Source organism: Fringilla coelebs (assembly GCF_963513975.1).
Source record: "Fringilla coelebs genome assembly, chromosome: 1".
Classification (NCBI taxonomy): Eukaryota; Metazoa; Chordata; class Aves; order Passeriformes; family Fringillidae; genus Fringilla; species Fringilla coelebs.
The window spans coordinates 150,594,692-150,616,046 of record NC_140028.1 but is presented as its reverse complement, the minus strand read 5'-3'; the positions used below and the strand labels follow the sequence as shown (position 1 = coordinate 150,616,046).

At 43.2% G+C, this 21,355-nt stretch overlaps 1 protein-coding gene across 2 annotated transcripts; it reads left to right on the top strand.

Moving 5' to 3' along the window:
- Positions 1 to 1,820: 1,820 nt before the first annotated feature.
- Positions 1,821 to 20,835, top strand: SEC22C (SEC22 homolog C, vesicle trafficking protein). 2 transcript variants are annotated; one of them, XM_084204793.1, is made up of 8 exons: positions 1,821 to 1,871; positions 6,078 to 6,129; positions 6,710 to 6,919; positions 9,222 to 9,385; positions 10,741 to 10,923; positions 18,319 to 18,437; positions 19,035 to 19,100; positions 20,535 to 20,835. In XM_084204793.1, the coding sequence occupies exons 3-8, from the start codon at positions 6,738 to 6,740 to the stop codon at positions 20,733 to 20,735; spliced, it is 915 nt and encodes a 304-aa protein (XP_084060919.1). In that variant the 5' UTR covers positions 1,821 to 1,871; positions 6,078 to 6,129; positions 6,710 to 6,737; the 3' UTR covers positions 20,736 to 20,835. The 2 variants fall into 2 exon arrangements, with proteins under 2 accessions (XP_084060919.1, XP_084060920.1); XM_084204794.1 differs by lacking the exon at positions 1,821 to 1,871 and adding an exon at positions 4,553 to 4,656.
- Positions 20,836 to 21,355: the final 520 nt, after the last annotated feature.

Here is a 21,355-nt window from a genome sequence, read left to right as displayed (position 1 = left end):
TGGTATTGTGTAATTAGATAAAATTCCACATTACAAGCCACAGGTAGTTAGTTGTTAGGTTAAAAGTAAAAATAGTGTAAATGTAATTTCTTAATTAGACAGTTTATCCTTAAAAAACCTTGTAGAAAAAGAGGTAAGACTCCATTTTTAGTTTGTTAGAGTGAAGTGCTGTAGAACTCACAGTTTGTGAGACTGTGACATAGATAAAAACTAATAAACATCTAAATCCAAACAAAAAATACCATCTTGGTATTTTTTTATTTAATCCCAACCCTGCACCCATCTCTTTTCCCACACCACATCCTCATCTCTATCCCTGTCTCCAAAGTCATCCCCATCCCTACACCCTGTCCCCATTCCCGTCCTCATCCCCATCCTCATTCCTGACAGGGAAGATGTGAGCTGATGTCTTTACAAACAATTCCACGCGTGAGGGGACGGCTGTTAATGGCTTTGAGATGGGGTTTAATGTCTCTACAACTTCAGCTGCGGGTTTGTTCCAGAGCCCGGGCAGTTTGACTCCTGAAACAGCCAAATGGGGCCGCACAACCCCGAGTTTTTAAACTTTGGGGTACATAACCTGTTCAAGAAGGGACATGTGGCAGGCGGTTCGGGAAGGCTGCACCTTGCTGGTACCTCGGGCAGAGGGGGAAGACAGAGGGCACCGAGCGGTGGAGTTTGGGATGAAAGGAGGCTGCGCCCTCCGGAACCTGGAGAGAGAGAAAACCCCGCGGGGATGTGCCCCAGGGCCTCTCTCCCTTTACTGAATGGAGCTGCAGGATCCTCTGCCTCCTCCATGGACACTGCCTTTTCCCAGAGGGATTTCCCCACATGCCATTGCTATCCCGAGGCACCCCCAGGCCCGCTCCCAGACTGGTTCCCGGCCCGGTTCCCAGACCGGTGCCCAGCCCCGGTCCCGGGTCCCGCTCCCCGGCGGTCCCCAGTCCTGGTCCCAGCCCAGTTCCCATCCCCGTTCCCAGCCCGCTCTCCCGGTCCCAGCCTGGCCCCATCCCCGGTCCCAGCCCCGTTCTCAGTCCAGTGTCCAGTGCCGTTTCCCAGTCCCGTAGCCAGCCCGGTTCCCAGCCCGCTGTCCCCGTTCCCAGCCTGCTCCCCAGCCCCAGTCTCAGCCCGTTCCCAGTCCCGTTCCCCAGCCCGCTCTCCCGGTCCCAGTCTCGGTCCCAGCCCGCTCTCCCGGTCCTAGCCCAGTTCCTATCCCCTTTCCCGGCCCGCTTTCCCGTTCCCCAGTCCTGTTCTCAATCCCGTTCCCATCCCCTTTCCCGGCCCGCTCTCCCGTTCCCCAGCCCGGTTCCCAATCCTGTCCTCAATCCCCTTTCCCGGCCCGCTCTCCCGTTCCCCGGCCCGGTTCCCAGTCCTGTTCTCAATCCCGTTCCCATCCCGTTCCCCGGCCCGGTTCCCAGTCCTGTCCTCAATCCCCTTTCCCGGCCCGCTCTCCCGTTCCCCAGCCCGGTTCCCAGTCCTGTTCTCAATCCCGTTCCCCAGCCCGGTTCCCAGTCCTGTCCTCAATCCCCTTTCCCGGCCCGCTCTCCCGTTCCCCAGCCCGGTTCCCAGTCCTGTTCTCAATCCCGTTCCCCGGCCCGGTTCCCAGTCCTGTCCCCGATCCCCTTTCCCGGCCCGCTCTCCCGTTCCCCAGCCCGGTTCCCAGTCCTGTTCTCAATCCCGTTCCCATCCCGTTCCTCGGCCCGGTTCCCAGTCCTGTCCCCGATCCCCTTTCCCGGCCCGCTCCCGGTCCTCCCGGCGCTGTCCCGGCGCTCCCCGCGCGGCCGCTCCCGCCGCTCCTCGCTGGTGAGGCGGGCGGGGCCGGCGCCGGGCGGAGCGGGGGCCGAGGCCGCGGGGCCGCCGGGGGATGGGAGGTGAGCGGCGGTGGAGGGTCCCGGCTGGGCAGAGGGACACCGACCCTGATCCGGAGGGTCCCGGGTGGGCAGGGGGACACCGACCCTGCTCCGGAGGGTCCCGGGTGGGCAGGGGGACACCGACCCTGCTCCTCATCCTCTTCCTGTGCCTCCGTCCCCGGGGCGGGGCGGTCCGGGTGGTGTGGGGGGAGCGAACTGGGAGGGACCGGGGTGAAATTGGGGTGTGGGGGTGTCTGGGGGGATTGGGGTGCTTGGGAAGGCGATGAGGGGAGTTTGGGGACGTGGTGGAGAGCGAGGGGATGTGTGTGTTGGGATATAGGATGGAGAATTTGGGGGTGTCTTGGGGGGCTTGAGGGGTAGAGGAGGAGGCTTGGGTTGGGGATGGTTTGGGATGAGCAGGGATAAGGTGAGCGTTTGGGGATGCGGTAAGGTTTTGGGGTGTCTGCGTGCTCGAGGGATGTGTGGAAGGCCTTGTCAGCACAAAGCAGAGCCCCGGGTGGGGGCATGGGTGTGTTGCTTTCGAGGTGCCCGGGTTTATTGAAGAGTGTGGGAAGGGGGTTCTTTTGGGGATTTTAGGATGCTTAATGCGGAGGAGGAGAGGTGTGAGTGGGGGTTAGTTCTGTATAATGTGAGTAGAACAGGATTGAAGTGGGATGGGTCCGTAGGTGGGCTCCTGAAGGGACAGGGATGAGCTGCTGGGCTTGGGGAAGCGTCAGGATTGAGGAGGATGGGGTGGGTGAATATTTGGGAACAGGTGAGTTTGGTGTTTCTGAGAGATGAAGGTGGGGCAGAGCCTCAGAGCATCACAGAGTTGTTGCAGTGTGGTTTGGAGGATTGACTGTTGGAATAGTGGGATTGATGTGGGAGCTGGATGCTGGGGTTGGAGGTTTGGGTGTGCTTCATTTCTGGTAATCCACAGGAGTGTGTGCAGACAGATTTGTGATGGTAAGGGTTTTTTCCACATGCTTCCCCTTGGGGATAAGAGTAAGCCTGTAGGATTTATAGGAGCCTAAAGGCTCTGGATATGCACAAATCCTGTGTTAAATTTTGAGATAACAGTGTGTTTTCAAATTGCTTTTATTCACTGCTCAGTCTGGAAGGTGGGTCTGGGGTGTCTGTAGCTGCTCAGCACTGCTGGGGGCTTGGAGACAGCTCAGCTGGGAAGGATCAGGTGGATACTGGTGCAATCTTAGAAAATGAGAAATTTAACAGTGTTCTGGATTTGGTTTTTTTATATATCTGAGAAGAAGATAAACTCCACTTTGTGATGCCTCAGGGAGGTGATAAATCTCCCTCATGAACCACATCCTTGTTGGGTGAGACCCAAAGCAGCACTGGAGCTGCAGCTCAGGTTTTGTGTTTGATGAGTCAACCTGAATCTCTTTCATGTTCATCCCACCTGTAGCTGTCCAGGACTCCCTCTGGAGATCACCTGCCTGAGGAAGGATGCTTCAGGGCAGTAGTTGTGGTCATATATCAAGCTGTCATATGTCCAAAATATTTCACATTCTGCTTCAGGGCCATGAGAACATCCACTAAAGCTTTTGGCTTTTCCTTCAGCAGGAAGGTCAGAACTGGACAAAGCAGATGGGGTTGAAGCTGGACACCTCCAGAGAGCAGGGAAATGTGTCTGAACAGAGAAAGACAGTGAATACTTGAGAGAAATCCTGGTCACGTATTTTGGGAGCAGTGTGCCATTCTTGGAATGAAACCTGCTTTTGCTAGTGAGATAATTTCTGGAAGAACCAGGTTTCTGATACAATCTCCCTTATGAACTCTGCACTGCTTTGCATTTGCTCTCACAGCCTTTTGAGCAGATTGTTTTCTAAGTCCAGGCAATCAAGCAGGAGTTTGTTGAGCATTTGGGGAAGCGTGGCCTGGTGAGTTGGGTGTAATCTTCTTACCCAGAGGAGCTTGTGTAACACACAGTGAAGTGCAGGAGGTCTGATTGAGGCTGCCTCTATAATCCCTACTCAGCCAGGGGAGAGTTGGCTGCTCCCTGGGAAGTGAGGGAAGGGGGAATTGTGCTCCAGGTCACTTAGATACCCTGAGGAATGGTTTATTCTGAGATTGGGGCTGTTAGTGTAAAACTTGCACTAGGCAGTTTTACTCTGAAGCGTTGTTGGATGTACAGGTGCTTCAAGCAATGAAAAAAAACCAACTTTGTTTCCTTCAGTCCTAAATTATAACCTGTTCTTCTGAAATAATTGCTTGAAATGCTTCCCAAGGTTCTGCTTTGTGCCAGATGCTGCCATGATGTTATCACTTGTGAACTCTGCAAGATTTGAATGCAGAGCCTTGAGTTCATTGTCCAAGTTCAGAGCCAAGGTCAAAGAGCTGCCACGTCCTGGCGATGGCAGATCTTTGGGCTGCTGATGGTGAGCAAACAGAGAGACTGCAGGAGGAAAGGGCAGCCAGGGTGACACAGTGACAGCACTGAGCCACCTGCCTACAGGCACACCTTGATCAGCTGTGACACTTTGTGCTTGGGCACAGGTGACGTGGCAGAACTGGCTTGCAAGTAGTTAAAATTCCAAGGGCAGTGCCATCGGTGGCTGTCACTTGCCAAAACCACACAGCTCTGAACATCTTCTGATGGGAGAGTGGCAAGGGCTGTGCCAAAGGAAAAGGAAAACCCAACACCTCTTTTTCTGAGGAAGGAGAGTGGATTCCTTTCTCCAGTGAAGTCTGGCATTTCATTTGGAACTTTTCCTGGATCTTTCTTTCCCAGAACAAGGGATCCCTCTGATGAGCAGCTGACAGCTTTAGGCACTCCAGCAGGAAGGTTTGTACATCTTGGAAAGTTGGAAAATTCTCTGTGTGCAGTTGGTAAATTGTAGGTGATGTTATCCTTGGTGATTAATAAAAAATACGGATATTTAAATTTAAACTCTTGCTGTTCGTGGCATAGGGAGCTGAATAATTTCATGGGCTGAGTAGGTTTTAGAAAATATCTTTGATTTCTCAGTTTGGTGCTTTTTCATTGTCCTGATCATCTTCTGGTTGTTTTGGAGTTATTTTGGAGCTAAACTTCATCAACATTACCAACCCTTCACTCTGAAACTGCAATTCTGAGGAACAAGTTGGCTGTGTTAAAGTTAATATTTCTGTTAAAGTTGATATTTTTTGGGTTTATTTCACTTTCATGTGAAAATTCTCTACACTGTTTTATCCATGCTTATGGGCACACTGAAGATTGATGGGATGTTTCAAACTGATTTATAACAACCATGATTATTGTTGAAATTCTTTTTGATGTGTGTTGGAGTTTGTGAGCTTAGTTTGCTTTCACAACTTCAGTGACAGCTGGAAGAGAACTGTCAGAGGGATTGTGGAAAAAAATCACATCTAATTCTTTAATCTCCGTTTAAAAAGTTCAAGATAACACTTCTCAAGAGATGTCTGATCTTCTGTAGTTTTAATCTGCTTTTCTAAGGAAACAAGTTTTGTGCCATTGTGCTTTCTGCTAATTCCTCTGATAATTATCCTCTGATAATTGCAGTTGCTTTAACGTGCTGGCACCTTGGACAGAGGGATGGTTCCCACAATTTCTGTGGGAATGGTTCCTGTGGGGTAGAAATGAGACCCTCTTAGTACTGCCTGTGGCAAGAACTCAGCCCTTATCAGACATCAGGAGAGTTTGTGGTGCCTGAATTAGAGAAGGTTTTGCTCTTTGGACTTCTCAGACAAGAAAAGCTCGTCCTGAAGAGCCACATTTCAAAGACACTTTGAGCATCCTAATGAATTGTGTGTTACAGGGCTGGTCAAGGCAGTTGTGTTCTCTTTATCAAAAGTTTGAGTTCACAAAGTGGTTTTTTCCCTTCTTTTTATTTCCCCAATGCTTTATTTATGTAGTTTGCCTGAAGCCAAGTAAATTTTTTCCCTTTTTTAAATTTCTTGAGTTGTTTGTGATAATCCCTTAAAATCTGCTAATTTAGAGCTGCTCTTTTACTGATATAACTTAAAAAAATTATGATTGGGACATCATAAATATTTTGCATTTCATTCCACAGTATCTTTGACTGAGTCTAGACATGAATATGTTGGATAAGAAAATGAGTTGTTTGTTTTCCTTCAGGCAAAACACTTCCTAGGATTTGTTTTCCCTCTTCACAGGAGATCTGATGGTAAATGTGCATGTAAATACTGGTAATTAATTAAGTTTTTAAACTATTTTTTAATTAGTTCATTCTAATTCTCTTTCAGAGCTGATATGAAATGCTGTTAATCCTCTGACACCGTGCCCTGGATCCTCATGGTATGTCTGAAGGACACATCTCTGCATGTTCTGAATATGCCAGGTGAAGCCCAAGAATAACTTTCCACGGGAGTTTGTGACCTCTTAAAGAGGAAGAAGTCAAGAGAGGGCAACTTTTATTCTATATTTAGCCCTAGGTGAGTCTGTAAAAAGAACCTGATGGGCTCTAGCCTAAAATTTATTTTTGGATTTGTGTGTTACACTGGAAAATAGAGAAGTGCCACGCTCAGGCAGCCTTTTGGAGCTCCAGTGGAGATGCAGCACATTAGTGGGGATGTGGGATCAGCACAGCAGCTTCCACAAACACCTGGGAGAGCTTTACTCAGCCTTTCTGAGGCTTTGGGCAAAGCAGGTGGGAAAACAGGAACATTTTTCAGGTAGATAATTGTCCTGTCAAATCCCCTGCCTCATCTTTTAATCTGAGTGGCAAGAATTAGGCACAGCCATGGGTTTTGAGAACAGTTTGGTTGCCTTGCAGTGGCAGAGGTGTCACCAGAGGTGCTGTTCAGTTCCAGTGGTGAATTCACTCCCATCCTGCCTGGAATTTCCGAATGAACTGACTCAAACCTTTCATTTCCAGGTTGTCCTCATGAATACTCCCGTGGAGAATGTCCATGATCTTCTTTGCCTGTGTGGTGAGGGTGAGGGATGGGCTTCCCCTCTCAGCCTCCACAGATTTCCATCTCAACCAGGACTTTCTGGAGTGCAGGAAGAGGCTGAAGGCTCTGTCCTCCATCCTGGCGCGGTACCCCAGTCGGGGCTCAGCCAAAGGACGTAACCTCAGCATCCAGTGAGTCCCTGCTCTGCTCTGCTGGGGCTTTTTGGCTTTCATTTTTGAAATATTGCTCTTGGGGGTTAGAATTATATTGAAATAATACTGTGGCTGTGGTCTGCAGTGCCTGATTCCAGCCTGAAATCCCACACTGCTGGTGTAGGATGTGAACTCCAATGATTTTGAAGCTTATTCCTCAGTTCCTGCTCAATGTAGTGAGCATGTGCTTAGTTATATATTTGTATATATTTTTTTATATATATTTATATGTTCATATATTGTATTTTGTATGTTAATTTATATAAACACATAACTGTTATTTGTTTTATACTGTATTATATTTACATAGATTTCATTTTACACTTACATTTATACATATAAATACACATACATTTATGCATATTTACATATACATACACAAACAATATTCATATTTAGTTACATATTTTATATACATACACAATAGTTATATGTAGTTATATATTTTATATACATACACAATTGTTATACATATTTAGATATATGTTTATAGATACATACACAATGTTTAGATGTATTTAGCTATATATTTTATATACTTATACTATATATATGTATTTAATGATATATTTTATATACATCAACAGTACTTATGCACATTTAGTTATATATATTATAGATACCTACACTATTTATACACATTTACTTATATATTTTATACACATGCACAATATTGATATATATTTAGTTACATATTTATAGGTATCTACACAATATTTATACATATTTAATTATATATTTTATACACATACACAGTATATATAGATATTTAGTCATATATTTATAGATATATTCCCAATATTTATACACTGTTATATATTTATAGATACCTACACAATATTTATACACATTTAGTCGTATATTTATGTTTCTTATTTATATAGATTTTGCTCATGTTTGATTTTCATTTTGTGTAGCAAAAATGGGCAGTGCTTGTTACTCCTAGCAGTTGGAGAATCATGGGTTTCTACAAATCCCTTTAAGAAGGCATCCAAGTACCTTGGAATGATTTAGTTTAGGAGAAGAAATTTATTAAAGAAATTACAAAGAAAGAAATTAAAAAATTTGTTTAAAGTCATTTAAGAAGTGAGTTTTACCTGGTGATTGCATTTCTGGTGAGCAAATGGAAGAAAACTTTAAGTGACCCTAAACTAAAACTAAGCATCCCTTTTTGGGGGGAGTTAAAAATACACAAATTTACAGAGATTTTTATCTCAATTCCTTTTCACTCAAAGCCAACTTGTGCCCTTTGATGCCAACAAGTCCTGCAGTTTTTAATCTGCTGTGGTCTGTGCAGCAGCTCAGCCTGGCTCTGGAATGAGAGCAGTGCAATTGGATCCGTGGCAAAAAGGCCATAAATTATGGACAACTTGGAAAAGGTGCTTTTAGGCAGGCATGGTGTTGATCCCAGCTGGGAGCTGGGAGCAGCAGGAATTTGGGGAAGCTCCCCAGTGGAACTGGGCTGGCAGAGCCAAGCAAAACTGTAAATCCCAAGTCCACAGTACAGGAAATAAATAAAAATGAGGTGAAATAGGAACAGTGAGTGGGAAATGAAGTTGGGGTAAAATATAGGAACAGGAGGAAGGAGACAAATTGTTCAGTTTCAAAACTTGGGTGTTAAACTGATTTCCTGCTGACAAATGGCTGGGCTGCAAGGGAAGATGTCCCTGAGAAATCTCCTGGAAGGATTGGACCATCTGCAGGTGGAAACTTTTACATAAATATGGATTCAGTGTTAGAGGAGCCCCTTTTAGAGTAGAATTTTCATTGTGTTGTAGCAGGAAGCATTTGAAAATCTTGGGTTGTGCAAATTAGCAAATATTTCTTCTGTTAATATGTTACCATCAAGGGAAGGAAGGAATTCATCTGCTTCCTGGGAACAAACTTCCTTGATTTTACTTTTTTTCTGGATTTTCTTTCAAAATTGGTTTTCTGACCACCTTGGTTTTTATTCAGGTGATTTAAAGCCAGCCTGGGAAAAGAGTGTCCTCAATTTGTACTGATGTACCAATTTAATAAAGTCTGGGTTGTGCTCTTCACTGTGCTGAGGCATCCTGGATGAGTTAAGAATAAATAATTGTGTAAGAAAAAATAGATCTACAGGAATTGCAGGACTTTGACAACAACAAAAATCCCTTTTTTTTTTTTTTTGCAGTCTGTTCTCTCAGCTCAAGTCTGTACATTTTGTTCTGACAGAAGGCACAGCTTCATCCTCACGTTCAGCAGGACTTTCACCTTTTTATGTTGATGTGATTTCTTTTTTTTAAATTTTCTATTTCAGTTTCCTTTCTTCTGGGGATATTGCCTGCATGGCAATCTGTTCCAGCAGCTACTCAACCATCATGGCCTTCTGCTTCCTGGAAGAGCTTCGCTGGGAATTTGCTGCTTCCTACAGCACAAGGAGCATCAATTCAGCTTCCAGACCATATGCTTTTATTGAATTTGGTTTGTAACTTTGTTCTCTAATAGTAAAAATCCTCTCTCTGCCAAATTGAGGTGTTGAACAAGATCTCCTGGCTAAAGGCTGATGATGAAAGTGACTCTGGGTATGCCTTTGCCTGCATGTGGAGGAGGAGGGGGAGATCTTAATGCCCTAAACTATTGAAGTGTTTGGTTTGGAGTTCCTGAGATTGCATCTATTATCAACAAAATGCTGTGGTGATTGATGAACAAGCAGAGAAGAAAAAAGAAATTTATATTTCGGACACTTTCGAACTTAATTAAAGAAATCTGACAAGTGAGGACAGATGAGTACAGGAAAAAAGGGAGCCAGAATATATTATTATGGGCAGCTTTATTTCTGGCATGACTTGGAGTCAGAATACTTCAGAACCATGCCCAGAGGTTCTTTTTTAGCCTGAAATAATTGATTTTCTTGCCAAGTAGCAGCTGCTCTACTGAACCTCACACCTTTGAAAGACACAATTCCCTTGCAGTGAGAAAGCTTTCTGGGAAAGGATAATATCCTGCAGTGAGTTTGCACACTTCAGTCCAGATTTCAGTAACAGTGTTAAACTCAGGCTTAAAGACTTGAGAAATCCATCTGGAAAACTTCTTCTAGAGCCTTCTTGGATTTTGAGTGGATTCCCTGCAGGACACATTACAACCGGGATGTAATTTTATATTGAGATCCACATTACCCTTTTTTTTTTAACTTGAGTAGGAGTTGGGGAATTTCTAGCCTCTTTTAATTGCATAAAGTTTATTTTTTTAAAGAAAAAATACATTTCTAAAAGAATTTTTACTATTTATTAAGTTACTGACTGCCTAATATTGCTGTGTGGTTATTTAATTATTTATTTAATCTTCTCCATTCCTGTGTTTGGATCTAAGATGGGCTTGATGCTCAAGACTTTAATATTTTGTTTGGCAGTTACAGATCATTTTAATTATTTTTAGAGTACATATTAGAAGAAATTCTTTCCTGTGAGGGTGAGGAGGCACAGGTGCCCAGAGAAGCTGTGGCTGCCCCTGGATCCCTGGCAGTGTTCAAGGCCAGGTTGGATGGGACTTGGAGCAACCTGGGACAGTGGAAGGTGTCCCTGTCATGGCAGGGGGTGGCACTCGATGATCCTTAAGGTCCCTTCCATCCCAAACCTTTCTGTGCTATAAAATACCTAAAAGAAGTATTTTTGTTCCCTAAGCAGCAATGGAATTTTTTGAAATGAAGTGAAGAAATTAAAACAATCAAATCGCCACGACACGATAAAATATCACCACAATTCGGGTTTTAACAACACTAAGGATTAATTAAGCAGCCTTTCAGAGGTGACTTGAGCAGCTTTTGCTGTTGTTTACAGATAACACCATTCAGAAGGTGAAACACCATTTCAACAGCACCCGTGGCTCCAGGGCCAAGGGCAGCTGGGAGAGGGTGGAGGAGGAGCTGAGGCTGCAGCCCCCAGTGCAGCTGCAGCTGGAGGCCACGGAGCTGCTGAACGGGCTGAGCAACGGAGGGCACGCAGGAGGCCATGTGGAGGTTGGTAAGTTACTTCTACACCAGGTGACAGGAGATTTCCTCACTCTCACATTGGTGCCAGGCTGGTAGATGTGAAAAACACATTCACTCTTTGTTCTGGTTTGGAAGCAAAACCAGTGAGTGACTGCAAGTCAGAAATGCAATTTATTAGGAAAAGGAAAAAAAAAACAAAAAACAAAATCCATGCAATAATACAAAAGAAAAACCACTGACAGAGTTAGAACTCAACCTGACACCCTGTGGGTCAGGGTGCTGGTAGCAATCCAGTTGGAATTGTGGCTGCAGCCCTCCTGCAGTGCCAGGGGTGGTTCTGGTGGAGCAGGGATCCTGTAGAAGGGTGTATTCTTCCTCTGAAGATCTAGTGGAAAAGGCAGCTGTTCCTCTGGGAATCCAGTGGAAAGGCTGCTCTGGTGTCCCAAAAAACAGATTATATCCAAGTAGGAATGCTTGGCTCCTCCCTCTGGGCAGAGTATCCCACGATGGGATGCTGTAGTTTTTATCAGCCATGCAGGGACATTCAATGGCCCATTAACAGCAGGTGTCTCCCCAGAGAGAGGATTGGTTTGTGGAAGAGATAAAGAAAACTGCCCAATGAACAGAAGATAACTGCCCCACCTCTAACAGATGGCAAATAGAATACATACTGCCTTGCAATCTAGGACACTTCTGTGAAAATGTTTAATAAAGGAGAATAGGAGACAAGGACAATAGAGCAAGGGTTATTATGGCTGGGTGCATCTTGGCACTGAGTCAAGAGCAGACTGTTATCTTCAGGGATGCCCCTTAATTACCTTTTAATTACATCAGTCCTTTGCATATTCATAGACCCTTCTGCATAGTAAACTTTTCCCCAAACTAGTTTACATGTTCCAAAAGTTGTTTAGCCTGGCTCCTCCTTGGTTCCACTTTTTAGAGCATGCACATTCCTTGGCTGTGGTTTTAGTCCTTTTTTATCACCTCCAGTTTTTGGGGTTTGGCCCACTCTGCCTTCAGACAGTGAGTGCTGATGGTTGGCAGATGTGTCCAGGTGTGCTCATCCTGTGTTCACTGGCTGTTATCCCATCCCAGCAGGCATTTTAACACAAGCACACTTATATCAGCTATTTCACTGAGCTTAATGAACAACAGAAATAAAAACTATATAACAAAGCTACTTTGACATGGTACATACAAAATCTATTTTAATATTTGCCAAAAGCCAATATTATAATATGTATCTATATCAGCTATTTCACTACTATGTCTAAGCTTAATTAACAGCAGAAATAAAAACTATATAACAGTTACTTTAACATTACACATATAAAATCTGTTTTAATATTTGCAAAAAGCCAATATGATATGTATCTATAACACATCAGCTATTTCACTACTATGTCTAAGCTTAATTAACAGCAGAAATAAAAACTATATAACAGTTACTTTAACATTACACATATAAAATCTGTTTTAATATTTGCAAAAAGCCAATATTATAATATGTATCTATAACATATCAGCTATTTCACTACTATGTATAAGCTTAATAACAGAAATAAAAACTATATCTGTATAACAAAGTTACTTTAACATGCCACATATAAAATCTAGTTTAATATTTGCAAGAAGCCAATATTATGATATTTATCTATAACATAGATCAGCTATTTCACTACTATGTCTAAGCTTATTTAACAAGAAATAAAAAATATATATTTATAACAAAGTTACTTTAACAATACATATATAAAATCTATTTTAATATTTGCCATAAGCCAATGTTACAATATGTATCTATAACAGTAGAAATGCTGCAACCTCTCTCAAAGCATCTCCTTAGAAGCTGCTCTGAGTAAGGCTACAAGAGCCATTTCAAGTCTATGCACACACACAAACACCACACATAGCTCAGGGGAAGAAGGACAGGAAGGGTCTTTGTGTGATGTATTCCAGCAAAGGTTTATTGCATCCACCATGCCAAAGGAATCAGGGACAAAGGCAAAACCATGTGGTGTGCACAGGCTCAAGTGTGGGGTCAGTGACTGGAGGGTACAGGGATGGTACAAAGGGCAGCAATCTGTAGGGGGGGATGAGGATGAACTGTTGGGGTGGGCAGGGTCAACTGGCCAATGGGGGAATTTAAATTAAAATTATAATAATTCAGAGGGAGGGGTTTACATTTTCCATTTCAGGGGAGGCTCCTGCTTTCCTTAGCAGGCACCTGTCTGTTCAAACTGAGAGAGATTCCTAATGTAGTTTGGCAACAGTGCTGCAGAGCACCATAGGGGGAGTCCTCTCTTTCAGCCTAGGTGAAAACTCCATGGTCAATCTTTGCAGGGCAAAGCTTGGATTATTACATTCCCACCACTCCCCTGTTTTTTCCTACTGTGAAGACTTCCCCATTGGATTTTTGTAGCTACTTAAATAAACAGGGAAAACACGAGTAAAATGATAAAAACAATGATTACAACCCACAAAATCTGTTTGGCAAAAGATGAGACCCATCTTGTCACCCCCATTGTCTGAAAAGTTCATTGTTGTAACAATCTGAGTTCTTCTCAGCTTTTAATCCTTTACTTGCTTCTTCAGCTTCTGGATGTGGATAGATGTTGAGTGTGAAGAAAGGTTGAAGCAGCACATCATTTCAAAGTCCTGGCAGTTATGTCCATGGGCAAGCAATGAAAACTCTGCTTGGTTTTATAGTGTTACATGCTTGGTGTTATTGGCATTTGTTAGCAGCTCACTCAGTGCCTGGAACATAGCACTGGTTTGCTTACTTAGTTAGCACTTTTAATTCTCTTAGCATTTTTAAAGTTTTTGCAGCAGCACCCTCAGGGGCCAATACTGAGGCTGCTATTTTATTTTTTCTACCTCAAAAGTCAAGTTTTGTTTTGGCAGTTAGGTTTGAATTGATGGACAAATTTGCTGTGCTTAATTTTATGGTCAGGAATTTTGGCCCACAGCACATGGCAGAAAAACACATGGGGGTCCTGCTTGTGTACCAAGAAATGTTTATTTACACTGTGTGTGTGAAACCAAAAAAGGCTTTTTCCATCATAGTAAACAACATATGGGCTTTACATTGCAGCAGGTATGCAGCAGAGCTTTGGAGACTGCTGTGGAGTCTTTTTCCAGCCTTGCAGCTTCCTCTCTGTATGGAAAATATAGGCTGGGCTTGATATTTTCCATGTGGAATTTCTCTTCAAATCCTTGTTTGTTCAAATTTCTAAAGAAGCTCCACTGATTCATTCATTGCTTGATGCAAACTCATAATGAAAGATCTGTAATTACAGTCTGAATGAGTTTCTTCAGCCTTGAGGGAAAGGAAGATGAGAAAAATATGAGCTGAGGGTAACCTCTCGTTCCCACATTGTCTGGCTTGAGGTGTTCTCCCCTCTTTGCTTTTTCCTTTTACCTTTTTTTTTTTTTTAATTTAAGCCAATTGACTAAAATTCTGAAAGAGGATTTGTATAAATTACACAGAGGCTTGACAGGGGCCTTTTAAATAACAAAACCTGACGTTTTACCTGCTTATGAAGCACCAACCTCTAATTCTTTATTATAAAAATGGTTGTGTTTCAGATGCACAGTCAAGGTCCAGCCTACCTCCTCCACAAATGAAATCAGAGAATTATTTAGGTTGGAGAAAACCTTTCAGATCATTGAGTCCTACCAGAAACCAAACCCTGCCAAGTCCACCACTAAACCATTCTCTATTTTAATCCTATTAGCACGGTGGTTTAAATGCAGCTGGAGTGCCATGAGCTTATATTTCCTTTTTTTTGTTGTTGTTCTTGGCTTATGAAACACTAATAAAAATAAGTTCCAGTGGCTCAATCTTATTGTTTCTGATAGATGAGCTGGAATTTAATTTGACATAGGTATTTTAAATTAGAGTATGGAAGGGCACTGGCCAGGAGGAATTAAAAATAGAATGGAAAGCACTTTATTTGCCAGTCAGATTTGTGAGTGTTTCTCAGAGCTGTGCTTGAAGGTTAAATCTTTTCATGTTATGACAGGGCTTAGAAATTCTTTGCACTTTTTCTTTAAATTTTGAACAGCTTCAGTGCCAGTAAATATTTGTGATCTAGTCTGTGTCCACAGATCAGAAATATATTTTCACTTCCCTCTTATTCCTAATTGCTTTCCTTTACTTTCCATCTGGCTTTTTATTTCTGGCTGTTCTCTCTGGTCTAACCCAAATTCTCTCACAGATTGTTCTGCCTTTATTTTAAGGCTCATGTTTATGATCATCTGTTTGCCTCCACTGGAGTCAGCTTTCCTGGCTTGTGTCTCTCTCCTCTCATCATCCCCTCCCAGCTGAATCCCACTTTGCTGCTCTAAGTTTAGCTGTGTGCATAGTGTTTGTTCCATATTAATGTTATTTATACCATGGCCCTGCTCTACAAGAGGCTGTTTGAAATGCTGTGGCTGCAGGAGAGCGGGATTGAATTGTGACTGCACTCCCTGGTGCAGACTGATTGATCCAGGGATGATCCAAACCTCCCTTCCTCACATGGCTGGAGCTGCTGCTGGCCTCTTTGGGGCTGGCTGAGCTCATCCTCCAGCTCTTCAGTTTGCTGTGAAAAGGGCCAGAAAAGTCAGGGCAGCTTTGTCCTTGTTAGTATTCTTGAGAACAAGAGATTTTTTTTCCCTTCTCACTTCCATTCTTTCTGCTGTTTGTTCTTTCCTTTTGTTAACTAAACCCAGCCCAAGGACCCTTCCCTTGCACCCTTGATCAGCACCCCCACAGCCCTGGCTGCTGCTCAGAGCCTCTCTGGTGTCAGTGTGGGCACAGCTGCTGCTGCTCCAGAGGACGTGGGGCTGTGTGCAGGGCACAGGGGGCTCTCTGTGGGCAGGGAGGGTTTGCACATCACAGCTGCCTCTGGGGAGCAGCAGAACAACTTGTGCCACTGCTCTTGTGAGCCAGCTGGTGAATCCTGCAGCTCCCCTTGGTGAGTGTTCTTCATCTTCCACAGGCACACAGGGAGTCCTTCAGAGGCCTTTTCAGGGGCTGTTTTTGAAGCTGTCTCACTCTCTGCCTTTTGTGTGCTGGTGTTTCAGTTGAGGCTGTTGGAGTGATTTCATTCCTCACTCCTGGTGCTCTTGCTGCAGAGCTCTGAGTGAGTGACTCAGTGTCCAGCCTTGTGCTGTGCCTGCAGGAGGCAGATCCAAGCTGCTGCACACTCTGGTGTCTCTCTCCAGTGAAATGGCCACAGGCCTCTGCCAGAAAATCTTTCATGGGCAGAGGTTTCAATTTCTTCGCTGTGTGAGGGTGTTTGCAGTTATTCTGCGCATGTTCAAACCTGCAGGTGCATCACCCACAGCTCCCAGAATGTTCCTGTGTGGATCTTGTGCTCTGGAGTGCACAACTTCTGTGCTTGAGGAGGCAGATCAATGTGAAGCCTAATTAGTGTTTATTTGTGCTTGTGCAGAGTGGTGCTGTCTTGGACTGAGTGTTTGTACTCTTCTTTTCTCTTATTTAATGTAATGGACCATTCCAGGATGAAATTCTCTTTATAAAAATATGACTGACTTCACCCAAGGAAGTGAAATAATTTTCCCTTAGCGGGACCCATCTCACTTCTCTGTGCAATTTCGGTTTGTGAGTTAAACCTCAGAATTTAACAGCACAAATAAATCTGAAGCAAACCTTTTCAAGCCCAGTTTTCACAGATTCTGAACCCTGAGCAACTGGATGTTTTAATCTCCCCTGCATCTGTGACAGCAATTCTTTTTATCCTCCTAGACTGAAAAAAAATGTAACTTTTACATAATATTTCATGCTGCAGAAGCAATATATTGAAACCTACATTGTTCTTCCCTAGGGGCTGGGAACTCTTGGCACGTGTGGTTTGCAGATTCTGCTCAATGAATGACATTTGTATTTGATAATTATCATTTGTTTGAGAGACATTTATGCCTCTGAAGTAAACCTTAAAATTTGAGGAACAGTCTTTATTAGGAAATATCTGTGGGGGAGTTACACATATATATATAGCTGCAACTTTATTTAATTAATGAAAAGTAGGAAGTAGGAATAGCAGGAAAAAATAGAAAGAAACTGAATTCTGGGGTCAGGGAATGAATAAAGATGCTGCTGCAAGTTCTTTGTAAATGTCACTGTGTAGCAAAAGAAAAGCCAAATTACCTCTGAGTGACAGAGTTACACCATTCTGTCTGTAACACCCAGTAATGCTCCCTAAAGTGACACACATCAAATTGAGCTGATCCAGTTCCTTTGGAGCTGAAATTATGGGTGTGTGAGTGCATGCCAGACAAATTAATTACAGAGACACAGATGAAAGGTGCTTTACATCCCTATATTAATTTGGCACCAGAGTTTTTTACATCCATCTATCAAAATCTGGCTTGAAGGAGAAGTCAGGAGTGTTTTCTACTCTGAAACCATGTGGATGGTGTGGTGATTCATCTGTCACTCAAAGGAAGCCAGAGGTGCAGTTTATCTGTAATGGTCAGATAAACAGATAAATAGTCAGATAAATAGGGTCTGGGTACACCTGGGCACAGGGAGGAGATGATTTCCTTGAGGGCTCATTCATTCTCTCCTGTGTCTTGGGTGCAGGAGAAGATCTGGATTTGATATCTGAGCTGCAAATTATCATTTTTTATGAAACTGACAGTGTCCTACTTGTGGTGATCCAAGGGCAGGAATGAAATGTAGGTGAGGATCAAGGTGTGGAATCTGTTGCTGAACAAGTGCTGGAAAACTGGAGGTGTGCTCTTGGCCAAGCCTGAATTATAGGCAGCAGATTCCAAAGCTAAACACACGTTTATGATAATTACTTTGACCTTAATTAGGGATGTATCAATGAGATTATCATGCAGAACTGCTGTTCAGCAGTGTGGGTGTTAAGGACTGGCAGGGAAGGTGAGAAAGGAAGGAGGCAGATAATTCACTACCTGGGAAATGGGGGCAGCCTCAGCCCTCAAGTGGGATAAAATGTTTAATTACTGGTTAAGGAGGAGATGAATTGATGCCTTGCTGTGTTGGGTGGCTGAAATCTAAGCCCTTCCCCAGACCTTTGGGTGGTGAAAGCCTCTGGCTTTTCTGCTGGCCTGAGGAGTGCTGAGCATCTTCATCTGCTGGAATAAACAAAGAATTATCTATTTCCACCATAGTAGAAGACATTGATGCCAAATAGGTCAAGAAAAATCTGTTGCTGACCTGTTTAAAAATACTCCAGAGCTCTTGATGTGTGAAGAACTGAATAGTGCAATACAAAAAAAAAAAAACCAGGGAAGGGGTTTCTGTTCATAATCAATCTTCACTGGAGCAAGCATGGAAGGTTTTGAAAGTGTTTAAAACCCACACAAGGTAATTGTGGTGTTTTCTTTTAAAAGATTGAAAGTAGTAGTGCAAACTTTCGCTAATGTCTGGTTTTCATTTTATTTCCAGTCCCTACTTACAGAATGCAGCCTGTGACCCCCCTGGGGATTCTGTCACTTGTTCTGAACATCATGTGTGGAGCTCTGAACCTCATCCGAGGAGTTCACCTGGCAGAATATTCCTTTCAGGTAAGCCCGAGTGCTCCCAGACCTGAGAGTGAAAGGCAGAGAGTTTTTGGGTAACCAGTTCAAGGGTGGCTGTTCTGCCCCTCAGCTGAGCACACATCTCTCCACAAGAAGTGTTTTGTTTCTCCAGGGAATGTACAGTTGGTTACTCACCTGCTACACCTTGTGTATTTTGCTGTACATCACAATATTCTGCTATAGAAGTTTAGTTCTGTTCTATAGAAGTTTAAATTTTGAGAAATATTTTATTCTTATCTGGCTACCTGGATTTTTTTCCTCCATTCTTGCATGTTATTTTAGATGCTTTTCTGTAACTTTTTTTAAAATAAACATGAGACTGTAAACAACTTTAAAAAAGGGTGGGGGGAAAGTGTCCTGATTGTATCCTGACACAGTTTTATTTAGCAGGAACTGTCACATAAGCTTCAGTTCTTGGTGTCTTATCCAGTGATATTGATCTTGGTGTTTGACACTGTTACAGTCAATCAACATAAACTGGGATAAGAGGTTCTTGACTATATTTATAATGTTCTCAAATATCAAGCAGCACTTGCTAAAAGCTGTGCCTGACGTAGTTGTCACTTCTTTTAATCCCAACAGGAGGACCATGAAGGAATTGGAAATGTCATAGCTTTTTTTCTACCTTTTCTAGCCTGTGTTTTTCAGGTATGTTAACTGCAAATAAATTTTTTTGCTGATTATTTTGCTGTTGCAATTCACAAGACAGAGCCATTTTCAGCTAAGCAGAGGTTTTTAATATCTTACTCAGGTGATTTCACTGATTTATTCCAGTGGAGTGGCACAAAAGCAGTTCAAGGCACATTTTGACCCTTGGAAAATTGCATTTGCAGGCTTTGTCAGTGCTTCCAGGTTCTGACAAGTCAGAGGGGGCTGGGTGTGATGGATAAATGCCATCCTAAAGATGATTTCTTCCCAAAGGGATGGACACATCTTCCTCTCAGTGTCAGACTTAGTGATGGGCTTTTGCAGCACAACCACCTTGAGGACTGAGCAAATATTGGACAGCAGCATTATTGAAAATGGTGTAATTTACATGAAAAACCACACTGAATCCTGGTGGTTCCTTAGATTCTTTCCATAATGGGATTATTTTCTCTGACCTTACACAGAAGAGTTTGAGTGAGGAAAATATATGTTTCAAATTGGTTTTTCTTGAAAGGCTCCTTGAATTCCAAAAAAATTCCACGACCTTTAACTTGAGAGCAATATATGCTGGAAAATCTTCAACTTTCAGCCTGGCATTGCAAAAAGGTGCTGCAGTTTTGTTTCTAGGAATAACTGATGCCTGCAGTGTATTCATTGCCCTTGTTGCTTTTGGGTCATGGTTTGGTGACCACTGTCTGCAGTCTTTGATCTATTTATGGGATTATTTGTTGTATTATGATACAATTTAGTGTCTTTCAGCTTTCTTACACCTTTGCTTATGGCAGAGCTTTGGGGTGAATAGATGGGTTTTGATCTAATAGATGGATTTTGATCTAATAGATGGATTTTGATCTAATAGATGGATTTAGATCTACTAGATGGATTTAGATCTACTAGATTTATTTTGATCTAATAGATGAATTTAGATTTAATAGATTTATTTTGATCTAATAGATATATATCTTGATCTAATAGATGAATTTAGATCTAATAGATGAATTTAGATCTAATGGATGAATTTAGATTAAAGTACTTGGTGCAAGTTGTTTTTCACAAAGAAAGGCTCTGTGCTGCTTCTTTCCCTGTGAGTACCTGAAGCCAGGAAAGCTGAATAAAGGAGAATTCTCTCTTCTTTTGATTTATGGCAGCTTCTCCCCAAAAGCTGTGCACAACCTGCAATGCTTTCCACGTGCTGACCTCTGCCTGTGGCATCAGCGCAGTTGGAAATTGTGACCTGAGCTGACAAAGGCTGATCTGTCACTGCCTGAGGGGAAGAAGTGCCTCCTCTGTCAGCACTGGGAGCTTTTCATGTTCTCCTGTGAGGGTTTTGCCCTTGACATGCTCAGTAGATGGGTCCCAGGCAGCAATTCCCAGCTGGATCCCTGGTTTTGTGCAGAGTTCAGTGCTAACTCTCCCTCTCTGCTCCTTTTGCAGTGTTACCTGTACCTCTTCTACAGCTCAGCCAGGAAGGTGAAGACATTTGTGCTCCTTTTCTGTGTCTGTTCATGCAACATCTACTTGTATGGATTGAGGAACCTCTGGCAAATCTCCTTCCACATAGGAGTGGCTTCTCTTTCCTCTTACCAGATCCTGACAAGGCAGCTCCTGGAGAAGCAGCCTGACTGTGGTGTATGAAAAAAAAAACAAACTTGGGGTTTGCTACTCTGTTTTTACAACTCTTTTTTTTGTATTCACCTGGCCAAAAATAGCTCAGAGTGTTTTTTAATGGTTATTGCAAGGAGAACAGTTCCAAGCAACTTGGGATAAGTAGGATCCTGTAATTATGTGCAGCACACAGCAAGGGTGCAGCTGTGTTTTACATGGTGCACAGTGGAGCTTGTCAGGTGTCACCACAGATGGAAGTTCTTACCATCAGCAGGCTTTTCCTCCTTGGCTGCCACCATCCAGACAGCATTTTGCCATTTGTCTCACTGGCTCTGTGACAGCTTGGCAGGTCAGTCTTGCCCTGCTGCTGCAAATACTCCAGTTGTGTAGTAAAACAAAGGTGAAGTGATGGGTAACGTTTCTGTCTCTAGATTGTCTTGGTAAATGTGAGTAAAGGGGTTGTTTGCTGTAATTAGGTGCAGAATCAGTGGGGAAAATGCTGAGCATGAGCTTCAGGATCTCTCTTCTAGGTTTGGAAGGACAGGGAGAGGCTGTGGCTCTTTTATAAACCATAAAGTCTATAAATATCTTCTTGGCTGAACAGTACATTGCAGTTTAGTGTGTGCTCATGGGTTAATTGCAAATATGCT

What these genes read in the sequence shown, in the direction of transcription:
- SEC22C (XM_084204793.1), top strand. Translation starts at nt 6,738, where the DNA reads ATGTCCATGATCTTCTTTGCCTGTGTGGTGAGGGTGAGGGATGGGCTT. An exon ending in AGGAGGCCATGTGGAGGTTG is followed by an intron (nt 10,924 to 18,318) that starts GTAAGTTACTTC and finishes TTTTATTTCCAG; the next exon opens with TCCCTACTTACAGAATGCAG. An exon ending in TGGCAGAATATTCCTTTCAG is followed by an intron (nt 18,438 to 19,034) that starts GTAAGCCCGAGT and finishes TAATCCCAACAG; the next exon opens with GAGGACCATGAAGGAATTGG.